The 12079-nt window shown below is 47.1% G+C and overlaps 1 protein-coding gene across 1 annotated transcript; it reads right to left on the bottom strand.

The window, feature by feature from the left end:
- Window positions 1-2207: 2207 nt before the first annotated feature.
- LOC150039180 (ral guanine nucleotide dissociation stimulator-like) lies at window positions 2208-10756 on the bottom strand. The gene is made up of 7 exons (XM_090327977.1): window positions 10523-10756; window positions 8968-9023; window positions 8742-8870; window positions 7802-7995; window positions 7064-7155; window positions 5237-5356; window positions 2208-2261 (listed from the first exon to the last, which is right to left on the bottom strand). The coding sequence occupies exons 1-7, from the start codon at window positions 10754-10756 to the stop codon at window positions 2208-2210; spliced, it is 879 nt and encodes a 292-aa protein (XP_090184103.1).
- Between the last annotated feature and the right edge of the window lie 1323 nt (window positions 10757-12079).

Here is a 12079-nt window from a genome sequence, read left to right as displayed (position 1 = left end):
GTGTGCCCACCAATCAAAAACAATTCCAATGCTTATAGTTTGCAAGTTTTCTGGCACTGTGTTTGCCACCCTCTGTGAATATAACCAGCCATGGTTCTTGCTGTCATATGGCAAAAACCTATAAACATGCTATCCCTTCTTCTCTGGTATATCAGCACTAATAAACTGGAGATCACTGGAGGGACATTTTATTAACCTCTGTATCTAAGTGTTATTTGTGAATAAAATATCAGCTTTGAAATAGATTGTCATTTTAAGCAGTTTTCTATACTGTACTGTACTGTAGATCTTACTTGCATATGGAAGCATTAGGCTTTCCAATGGAGGTTCTCTTCAAATTCCTAGATATGACCACCAGAGTAAGTGTTTCTTTAATGGCCCATCACTGTGACTGTCTGAGGAAAACCATCGGACTTGGAGGAAAAAGAAAAGGACATGTGCTAAGATGATCTCAGAAAATAAGGGCAAATGTAGGAGGTTGTATCTGTTATGATGTTTCTGTCATCAATGTCTACAGCAAGGGAGACTGATGTAAAATCCTCAAACACACAAGACTCTGAAACAACTTCAGCATTCAATAAGATACCGCCATGTTGGTAGACCACTCTGAAAACTCAGTCACAGAAAAATTTGCCTTTGTCAATCCCCCTCCCCACAACGTGTCCTCCTCCATCCAAGCGTGATGTGATTAAGTTTTTCACGGGGCCTATAGAACTTGATTTGGCCTGGAATTATGATGAGTTTCCACTTAAAAATTATCATTCAACACAGAGCTTTTAGTTTTGAAATTTAGCTGGAATATTTAATTTTCTTTATCTCGCCAGGTCACTGTAAGGTCAAATGGACAAGAGCACTGGTTCTGTCTGCTCAGCTGCTCATGTTTTTCTTTGCCTGTTTCTGGGCAGAACTGAAGAGACCAATCCTTTTTAGGTGACTTTGCCATTTTGTAATCATCTAACCAGTGCAAGCAATTTTGTAAGTTTGTATAGAACAGCTTGCTGGTCTCCAGAACATCATTAATTCACTTTTGTTTTGTACTCAATAATTTTAAGCTGCTTACTCTTCCCTTTTGATTGGGTTTCAAGGTAAAAATCTGTGAACTAAATACTAAAAATCATTATTGAATTTATGCCATTTTGAATGAGTATGTGGATTTAATATTGTAATTCTGAAAATTAGGACAATTACAAGAATGTAAATTGTTATATCTTGACTGAATAGAAATAGAACTAACAAAAATCAGGATGTGGACAAGAGAAATATATAATGCTAATAACCTCCTATGTTAAAGTAAAAGAGAGACTTTATATGATATCAGGTTGAATGATCTAGTTATTAAACTCCAAGAGTGCCGACTTTTATTAGATTTTATAAATCCTTTCATTAACCTTAGAGGAATGTATTAAAAATCCTACCTTATACAATGCTTTATTTAATGCTTAGCAATCTCTTTCATTTCTGGTTGATGTTTTATTAAAGGAAAAATAACTGCAGAATCACATGTATTTGTTTTTTTTTACTGTGCCATTTATTATTTATTACTTATTTTCTCATCAGTTATGGGTCTTGAATTCAAGGCCTGGGTACCGACCCTGGGCTTCCTTTGCTCAAGGCTTCTAGTCTACCACTTGAGCCACAGTGCCATTTTTGGACTTTTCTGAGTAGTTGATTGGAGTTCAGAGTCCCCTGAACTTTCCTGCCTGGGATGGCTGTAAACGGAATCCTCAGACTGGACTAGCTGGTGTTACAGGCATGAGACACCAGCACCAGGCTCACTGTGTCTTTTTTTCTTTTTTTTGGCCAGTCCAGGGATTGAACTCATGACCAGATCACTGTCCTTGGACTTTCTCAAGACTTCCAAAGAGGTTTGGTTATCATCTGTCTAAATCTTTTGAGGACATGGGGAGACTGAGGGCTCAGCTCAGCTGGACTCACTGGTGCCTGCTTGGCCTGTCCTTTGTTTTCCACTGATCCCAACTGCCCACTATGCCCAGAGGGACTTGAGTCCCAGCTGTGCTATGTGCCCTAGCTCCCTGTACCAGCAGCTCTGGATGTCCCTTCTTAAGATGGATGCAGTGATATCTTAAGAAACTCTGCACTGTGCCAGAACTCAGCACACAGCAGGAGACTTTCTGTCCCAAACCCAGCAGCTCAGTGATGCCCAGACTACTCACATCCAGGAAGTCCCAAAAGGCCGTATCGATCATTCAGAAGTCTCCCAGGAAAGTTCTCAGGTAGGGCACGGTGCCCTTGATGTGAACCTGTGGAATTGGATGGGTTGATGTGCCATGGCCTAGGACCCCATTGCAGGCTTCCCCAGACAGCCTCCATCCGCACAGGGCCTTTCTTATCATAGTCACCTGAGGACCTTCTGGTCAATCTGTTAGAGCCCCTTCTCTGCACTTGGGATAATAAACAGTATAAGGGTGGCATTGACACCTCCCCAAGTTAGGAAGCCTCTAAAGGCCACCTGCCACACAGGCTTTGTCATGCTCTGGCTTCTACTCCTCCTTTGTCTCTGGCAGCCACTCAGGACAAGGGATTATAAGAATCAAATCCCATGTCTGTGGAGTTATTTCAGGCAGGGGAACAAGAGGTAAGATGAGCAAGCAGACCTCTCTTCTCTTCTCTTACAGGCACTCTTGGTGCGTTCAGGACACAGTCACTCACCATGTCCTCAGCCTGCCTCTGGCCTCTCTTGGCCTTCTTCTCCTTGGGGGCAAAGTCACCAGACTCCTGTCACAATGGAGAGCAGAATTCCTGAGACATGTGTCCTCTCAACCTTTGTCCCTGACCTGAGCATGGATGGTGCCAAAGCTAGTGCCACCTGCTGCTCTGTTCTGGTTAAGTCTCTGCCTCAGCAAATCTGTGGGATGCCATGCTGTGAACTGGCCTCTCTCTGCCTGCTTCCTCATCCGCAAACTCTGCAAATAAATAACTTTCCTCTCAGCTCTATGGGATCCAGTGGTTTCTCCCACTGTTGGTGCTGCCCTGAGTCTCTGTGCCAATGTCTTCCCTGGACTCCTGGAAATTTCTTTCTCCTCATTGTCTCATCAGTCATCCAGATTCCTCAGTCTTCATAGTTGACAGGAGGGGACCCAGGAATAGGAAGGGATGGTGGCCTGTCCACTTCACTGTAGGCAATCATAGAAGAGACACTCTAACTCTGTGAGCAGGGTCCAGTCAGTGAGTGCTCCCATAATTGTCATGGGCCGGAGGGTAGAATAGTCCAGGAGGGAGAGGATTATGGACTTTCTGCTAACTTCCTAACAAAAAAATTCTGGATTTCCTGACCTAGGGAGGGGCTCTGAATCATGAGAAAGCTTCTGTCCCACAAAGCTCTTCCCTATGTGTCTGTGTCCTGGCAGAAATCTTTCTCTATGCATCTGGGTGGGGAGTTCCCCAGATATACTGTAGTGGATAAGCGGGTCAAGGCATTGAGGAGTGCAATCTGTAGCCCTTCCCACTGAGGCTTCTGGAATCGTGTGTGAAGGGGCTCAGTATGTTGGAATGTAGAGGTAGATACATCTTTTCCTTTCTTGATTTGTGTGGGTGACTCTATCTGAGAGACTAGTTCACTTGGGGGGTTTCATGGTTCAGTCTCAAGGTTTGGGCTCTCAGTCATATCCAGCTGAGATTTCAGGGCTGAGTGAGCAGTGCCTGGCCTCCCTTGTCAAGAAAACCCCCAGCCACCTTCAGTTCCCCTGTCTAGTCATTCTCTGTGTTTGTATGGCGGTGAGCAGCATCTGTTTTAGGGAGAGCACAGAGAGACACAGTTCATTCAGGTAGACATCCTGGCTCTGAATGTTAAGATCCAAACCAAGTGTGTGCTATGTCTGTTTGGCTCCAAGGACAGCTGTGAAATATCCCATGGCAGAGCAACTCACTCCTGAGCAGTGCAGCTGACTTACATACCAGGTACTCAAGAGCCTGAGATCGGAGGATCCCAGTTCAAACCACAGTCACTGATTCTGTGAATTACAATCAACTCCAAACATGGAGTGGGCTTGGGACTGAAAATGAAGAGCACTGAGTATTAAAAACGGTGGACAACAGCCATGCCTTCAGTTCAAGATCCAGAATGGGGAAAAAATGGGAAAGCATTTCTTTTTGGAACTGGATCCCACTTTTGCCTTCTTAGCCCCGTTCTTTCTGACCCCTTTCTATCTACCTAAAAGAGTAGCACTTTGGTGCTGAAGTAATAGCATGAAGGAGAAACGATCTCTGAGAGTTTCTCGTATATCTGCATGCTGTCTCTGTAGGAGGGACAGAGAGAAGTGACAAATGGGAAAGTGAGAGAGAAGGGAGACAGGCTTGGTTTTGTTTCAGAGCCAGGCCTGCAAGTTGCCTGAACAGGAGGTTTTCAAATGATTGCATGAAGCTCCAAGGAGCCTGGAGCTGGAAGCAATTTCTTCTTCCTGTCCCAGTGGAGTCCAGCCCAGTTCTATTAGAAAATTGTGCTTGGATTTCAATTGGACAGAAATGTAGAATTACCAAAGAAACCCTGGACAGCTCCTCTGGGTCTCTGTCCAGCTTCAGTGAAACATTGAACTGAACACTTGCCGATGCATGAACAGGCATAATGCAGGCACTGTCCCTGTTTTCCTGGCTAGCAGCCCAGGTCATACAGGCTTGGCTCTGGGGCTGGTGGTGAAGCTGGCTAGTCCCTGTGTGTGCACAGCTTCTGTGGAGAGAGGGACCCACCTGGAGACCACTTGCCATGTGCTGTCCAGGTGCTGGATGGCGCTGCTGTGCAGAGCAGAGAGGATGGCATGGAGGGAGGAGAAGTTCCTGAGGACTCTGCATTCCTGCATGGGAAGGGGGTGTGAGCCTTGCATGCTACTGCTGCCACCTGATGCCTTCCTGGCTGTGCTAAGCCAGGGTCAGTACAAGGATTCCGGGGAGCTGCTTACAGGGCTTCAGAGGGGAAGAGAGGGCTGACCAGGCCTGGGTGCAGTTGCCCCTGAGTCCTGAGTGTGAGGAAGGAGTGAGCACCATTGCATGTGTGGTATGTGGGAGTCCAGACAAGATGGCCCTGGGCAGGAGGGCCTGGAGTCCACACAGGTCTCTGAGCACATTCGCACACCTCAGAACATGAGACCCTGAAGGGAGAGTCTCTAGGCAGCAGCTGTGTCTTACCATGGCCACCAAGATCCAGTGCTCTTAGCACCCTTGCCCTGGAGCAGGGCTGCATGCTGTGGTCCCCTAAGCAGGTGGTGAGCACGCAGGAGAACACCTGGTGGAACTGTGTGAAGGTGGCCTGGATGGTGGGGGCCAAGTTCTCCATGTCGTGTCTGTCCTTCTGGGAAATGGCAGAATGCAGGCAGTGGTGGGGCACCACCTTCAGGAACAGCTCCTGCCAAAGGAAGGATTGATTCAATTGAATCACTCCAAAACTAATCTCCAAAGTAACAACCATCGCATTAAAGTGGGCCAAAGTCTTAAAGAGAGTCTTCTCTGAAGAAGAAACAAAAATGGCCTATAGACACATGAAGAAATGCTCAACATCTCTGGTCATAAAAGAAATGCAAATCAAAACAACTCTAAGATTCCACCTCACTCCAGTTAGAATGGCCAGGATCAGGAAAACGAATAATAACAGATGCTGGAGGGGATGTAGCCAGGAGGGATGACTACTACAGTGTTGGTGGGAGTGTAAACTCGTTTAACCACTATGGAAAGCAGTGTGGCAGTGCCTCAAAAGGCTAAATATAGAACTCTGTATGACCCAGCAATTCCACTACTTGGCATTTACCCAACCATCCAGAAACAAGGGCATACTAAATCCACTAGCACAACAATGTTCATTACAGCACTATCCACCATAGCAAAGATAGGGAACCAACCCAGATGTCCCTCAGTTGATGAGTGGATCAACAAGTTGTGGTATTTGTACACAATGGAATTCTATGCTGCTGTCAGAAAGAATGACATCGCCCCATTTGTTAGGAAATGGAAAGACTTAGAAAAAATCCTATTAAGTGAAGTAAGCCAGACTCAAAGGAACTTAGGCTCAATGGTTTCCCTCATTCGTCATAATCAGTAGAAACCTTGGGCTCTACTAGCAGAGATCTGCAATAGAGCAAAATCTTGATACATAAGGCCATAGAATGTGAAGCTAATTGAAAGGACCTCCAAGGATATTGAAACAAAAGCCATATAGTGAATGATTGTTGTCCTTAATGTATTATGTTGTCTCTCACCTCCTTTGCTGTCCCTTGGCTATCTCATATTGTTATAGTATCTCACTTTGTTATCTGATATATTGAATTTATTTGTATTTGGTTATTTGAAATTTGATAGGGAAGGGGGGAAAACCAAAATGGTTGGGGGGTGTGGGGGGGAGGGAAATGGGTACCAAGACATGTGAAAGGGTATCAATGTACGTGAATTAATGCACCTTCTATCTGGCAAATATCATGTAACCCTTTTACTAATTACAATAAAAAATGCAAAAAAAACAAAGAAAGGATTGTCTCCTTGCCTGGCACACAGCACTGTGCCCAGCCCCAGATTGGGTCCCTTAGTTGGGCTAAGAACTCAGGCTGTGTAGGGGTCTTTGGAGCTTGGGTGAGGGTTTGTAGGGATGTTATGCCACTTCCCAACCCTGGAGAGCACGTGAGTGTCCCTACCTCATGTCAGGGTCTGCTGTGTAATGTGACTCTTCCTCCTTGGCCTAGGCTAAATTTCTGCCTTCCCCAAGTCATCCCGTGCCTGTCCTTTGGTTCATGTCCACAGATGCTGCTTCTGTAGCACTTTCTGTTTTCTGCACTAGGCTCTGGCACACACACCAGAATCCTCATAATTGCTTCGGCACATGTGGTCCCTGCCAAATGTGGAGGAGCTGCAATTCTGGTTGTACCTCTCTACGCATAGCTCCTTGGAGAAACAGAGGTCTCATGTACACTTTAGTGTCTGCACTTAAGAGAGTGATGCTAGGAAGCGTGAGCCAAGGTGAAGCTCAGGCTGGATGAAAGCTTGGGCTCTAGCGGAAGGAGAAGGATGAGAAGGCAGCCATGCAGAGAAGGAAGCCCGGTCCACCCTGTGCTGCCCAGGGCCTCACCGAGTCCATCCTGGTGAGCTGCTCAGCTGCCAACAGGGGAGGGAAATCCAAGACCTCATTCTTCTCCTTGTTCAGTCCCTCCCCTGTGCTTCCTGAAGAAGGACAGGAAGATCCTGTTAGGAAAGCATGCCGGGTCCTATTTCTATTCTCCATAAATTAAGGGATACCACCCAAGCTGTGGACCAGGGGCCAGGTTGTTGTTTCCCTTGGGAGTCTGCCATGAGGCCAAGTTTCGAACTGGTTCCCAATCAGCAGAGCAAAGGAGGCTGGTACTGCATGTGACATAGCCTCAGAGTCCCGTGAAGACATGGCTGCCACCCACACCTGATGCTGCTGCTCCCATCTCATGGTACAGTAGAGTCAATGCTGACTTTGGCTGTTGGTCTAACCCTGGTAATGTTCCTGCAATTAGGCTGCATGCCAGAGCTTGGAGCTCAATGTTGCCCTCTTCTTATACTTAGACAAACACTGGGCTAATGCTAGAGCTGCAGGAGAAGACAACGCCACTCCATGGCTGGTTTGTCCCGACTTTTTGAAAAGAAAATAAAGACCCTCTTCCCTTTGACTTCCCAACCTGGATCCCTCTACACATCCTCATTTTCAACTTCTCTGCACAGTCTCTATGTTCCAGCGTCTTTCTTCTTCCTGGCACAAGGCCTATATTAGAGCCTTCTCCACCCTCTGATGGCCCACATTCATCCCGCCTCTTTCCTCTGCCTTCCCACCCAGTTTCCACACCATCAGACTGTGTCTGGCTGGGCTCTTGGGCCTCCATCTGAGCCAGGAGCAGTTGTGCACGGCTCTCCACGTGTGATCCAGTCATGTGCCTCTTCAGGTGAGCCAGCAACTGCTTGAGACAGGCAAAGTGTGCAGGCTGGCAGAAGTCCTCCCCGTACTCATCCAGCCACATGTCCAGGATAGAAGAGATGGCACTAGGGGAAGATGGTGGGCAGCAGAGTCAGAAACCTGGCCAGCGGCTACCCCAGACACTCTCAGCACTCATTTGAAACATGGACATCAGTATCTCCCCAAGCCAAGCTTCTTTGTTGGTGGAGGTAGTGACAATCCTCAGGAACCAAGGAAGGATTGAAGAGAATTCCGGGGAGCGAGCCACCAATCATGGGATGAGCAACTCTCCCCTCTCCAGGGAGCTCCCCATACTCCTGCAGCTCTCCAATCCCTCCCCACTGCATGGGGTCTCCATGGGGTCTGTTGTATGCCTGGTATGAACTGGCTGCTGGTTCACATCCACTGGTGACTCTGCTGCCTCCGTTCCAAGAACCACATGTGGCTATCTCCGCACCTCACTGTTCTCTTGGTGACCCAGCCAGGCCTTCTACTCTGCCAGGCTTCCTATGGTCAGTAGAAGTCCTAAAACATGACATCAATGCTCTAATCCTGTTTGCGAGGCCATGGTGAGGACAGGCAAGGCTGGGCACCAGGGGCTGTGGAGAGGATGGGTTGACACAGGGCTCAGCTCTGAGGTGAAGTCACCACCACTGATCCCAACAGGACACCCGGTCATGGGTCAGCCTCCTCCTGCATACATATGCCACATTTCAACCCTGTGGTGAGAATGTCAAGATCTCTGGGATCCTGAGCTTGCCCACCAAGCTACACTCAAACCTGGCCCCACTGTGCACACAGATGCCCTCGTTTGTGACCAAAGTCCACTCACTTTCTGAGTTTGTCTTGTGGCATGGCATCCTGACCGGAGAAAGGCAGGATTTCATCCTGTGTAAAGGAGTCCTTGAAGGCCTCACCTCTACTGAACCTGTGGAGGAATTGCACAGTTACTGTCTGTGTCCTGAGGAAGAAGGTCACAGGTCTGAGCCTACACTACTAGGGAGCACACAAGGCATTTCCCATGGCTCTGGCATAACCTAACATGTTTATCTGCCCACCCCCACTCCACAGGATCAGAGTAGCCGTGAGAGTTGTGCAGGTCATTCCCAGGGTCCTGTGGAGAAAAAGAGTCCACTGCCCTTGCAGTTGGTACTCACGTTTGGAAGAGCAGGTTCAGGACCTGTTCGGTGCTGGTGAATTTTCGGTAAGTGGAGAGGAAGGTGGGGATGAAGAAGTGTTCCCCGGTCAGCTGGGCAGGCACCAAGTGTTCCACCAGCTGCTCCAGGGTGCCTGCCCTGCAGCCCTCCTCCTGGCTTGGAGCTTCATCCTGGAGTGGGACCAGGGGAATAGTTTAAGCTAAAACTAGGGAACCAAAGGGGACTCTGACATACAGTCCAGGGAATTACATTAAAATAAGTTCCTATTCTCTCTATGCATGTCTTGCTGTCTCTGTCTCTGTATCTCTCTCCCTGTCTCTCTCAGTCTCTGTCTTACTCTCTTGTCACTCTCTGTCAGTCCTTCTGTCTCCATGTCTTTCTGTCTGTCTGTATGCCTCTCTCTGTGTCTGTGTCTGTCTGTCTGTCTTTCTCCCCCCCCTCTCTCTCTCTCTCTCACACACACACACACACACACACACACACACACACACACACACACAAATACACAGAGGGAAAGGTGAGATGGTAATGACTGGAGACTTAGATGTGGTGAGCTTTCCAGCAACTTACTAGCCTGGGGCTCCATGTCACCTGTGGGGTCCAATGACCCAGAAGTTTTCACTGCCAGGACTGGCCTTGTGTGGACACACATGTGCCAGGCATGCTCTGTGCTCTTCCATGAGGCCTGAGCCTCTCCCATTTGAGGAAAAACTGCCAAACATCTCCTGAACGTCTGCTAGCCACACAAGTGAGTTGTGGGGGCCTTGTGTTGACTGTGGGTGCTGGGATACCAAGGTTCTAAGTTCCATTGTGAAGGCAATGAGTTCATCTGTGCAGGTCCCTTCAATTGACCCCTTCCTTCTGACACACCCTCTCCAAAGGTCCCCTTCTCTATCCTTGTGCTGGCTCTGAGCAGGACACAGATGTCCAGTGTTACCCCAGCACCTCAGTTCTATGGTAGACCTGTGTGGAGTAGACACCACCCTGGAGGAGACAGAATTGGGTTCTCAGCCTCATGGGACCCAAACTTAAACCCCTTTTCTCTCAAGTCCCACTCTGTTCTCACTTGTCTTCTAAGACACGAAAGGGAAACCTTAAGGTGATGATTTCTGAGAGATGCTATGGATTCCCCAGTGGTCAGGCTTCAAGGTCAAGTCTCACCAGTTGCCATGCTGCAAGTAGAAAATCACTGAGGCTCAGGCCAAGGTGCTCTGTCCCTGATACACAGTTGTTGTCTACACAGGGCACAACCCCTTCCTTACTGGGACCGGAGGATTGACACCGGGGTAGAGCATGGCTGAGTGTGGTCTCAAGGGAAGTGTGACTTCCTCATTTTGTGGCAGTCAGCAGTGGGTTTGGGGAACACTGTATTTCAGTATGGACCTGTGCGGCCATTTCCTGGTCTGGGAAGTGTGTTCTGTCATGTCTCTCCAGCCACAGGGACCTCTTTTCTAACCTGCTCCTGGACACACGTGTGTTTCTGCTGTTTTCCTGGTGTCTTCATCGCTCCCCCCACATTCTCCCACTTATTCCTAGAGAGTTTGGCAGGGGCCTGAGCAACTGAATGGACATCTGCACTCAGGAGTGAGGTGGAGGACTGGGCCCCTCTTTCCTGCAGGTGGCCAACTTGCAGAGGACCCCATGCAGCCCGCAGGCTCTCCCAGCTGTGGTCACATAGCTTGGATCCCATGAGTACCTGGGTATTGTCAAGGTCTCCAACTTGCCCTTCCTGTCTTTAGGAATTTGTACTCAGGACCTGGATGCTGTTCTAGAGCTCTTTTTGCTCGAAGCTAGAGTGCTACAGCTTTAAGCCCCATGTCTACTTCTGGAGTTTTCAGTGGCTATGTGGCAGGAACATTTCATGGGGACTTTTCTGCACAGGCACCATGATCCTCTGATCTCAGCCTCCCACCAGCACCAACCAGGCTGTCACTGTGGTTTTTATCCCTATGTAAAGAAGTTACATTATTTTCACAGATGTGTAGAATGGTTACAGTTACATAGGACATGGATTGAGTTCTTTTCCTTTTGTCCAATGTCATTCCTTCCGCAAACTATCAGTTTCCTGCTTCTGTTTCTACATGTAACTTGTCTAGATGTCTTTCAGTACAATGTCTATTGAACATCACTGATGAACATTTTCACAATTTTGTCCTGAGTTCTATGTTCCTACCCAAGATAGACACCAAAACAAGTGTACAGAAAGAAATAAGAAAACAGAATCAGCAAAACCCCACAAGAAAAAAATGTTTTTCTATACAGTGTCGTTCATAGAGATATGTTTCTTAGTATGTATATGTACCTATTGTTTAACACGTGTACATCAGTATCTATCTATCTATCTATCTATCTATCTATCTATCTATCTATCTATCTATGGCAAACAGATTAGTATATGGGGTAATTGTTTTGTCATATGTTTCAGCCTGGTCTTCACAGATGATTTAGTTGGGTTAACATTTACTTTGCTGAGAGTAGATTGTTAACATCTATTGTTGAATGGAGCCATCGTCTTTGGGTAGCCTCAAGACACTGTTTTAAAGTGTACATAGTTGATACATGGGTTTGTGCATCAATGTTTATTTACCTCTTCTTGGGTGTTTTCCCCTTAGATCATTCCCATAATTAATATGCAGTGTCCTGCATTATCTCTATCCACTGGTTTGGATCAGAAGTCTATTTTATGGTGTAACCTCATACAAACCCCACATTCAGCCAGATATGAGGAATGATGTGTATGTTTGGTATTTTTTAGGCTCTTTGTGTATCCTAGCAGTGGATCATTGAGGAGAATGTTCTGTGTGCAGCTTCTTGAATGTGAGTTTCATGGTCATCTGGTGACATACTCCTTTGAGGCCTATTAGCCCCATTGGCATTATTATTTTTTTTGCTTAACCATTTCTTTTATTGACATTTTAATATTTTTAAATTTCTTTCCCCATTAAGACAATGAAGTGAGAAATCGCAATTACAATTCACAGACTGCGGCATGAAGAACACATTCCATCCGGAA

The sequence above is a fragment of the Megascapheus bottae genome, unplaced genomic scaffold (assembly GCF_031878675.1).
Source record: "Megascapheus bottae isolate mThoBot1 unplaced genomic scaffold, mThoBot2.hap1 HAP1_SCAFFOLD_37, whole genome shotgun sequence".
Taxonomy (NCBI): Eukaryota; Metazoa; Chordata; class Mammalia; order Rodentia; family Geomyidae; genus Megascapheus; species Megascapheus bottae.
The sequence above is the reverse complement of the archived record's forward strand: the minus strand, read 5'-3'. Positions and strand labels throughout refer to the sequence as shown.

Coding starts and splice junctions, on each gene's coding strand:
- LOC150039180 (XM_090327977.1), bottom strand. CDS start 10,756: ATGGGATCCAAGCTATGTGACCACAGCTGGGAGAGCCTGCGGGCTGCA. Junction 5,357..7,063: donor AGCTCACCAGGATGGACTCG/GTGAGGCCCTGG, acceptor TTCCTTTGGCAG/GAGCTGTTCCTGAAGGTGGT. Junction 2,262..5,236: donor CCTTCACACAGTTCCACCAG/GTGTTCTCCTGC, acceptor CCAATTCCACAG/GTTCACATCAAGGGCACCGT.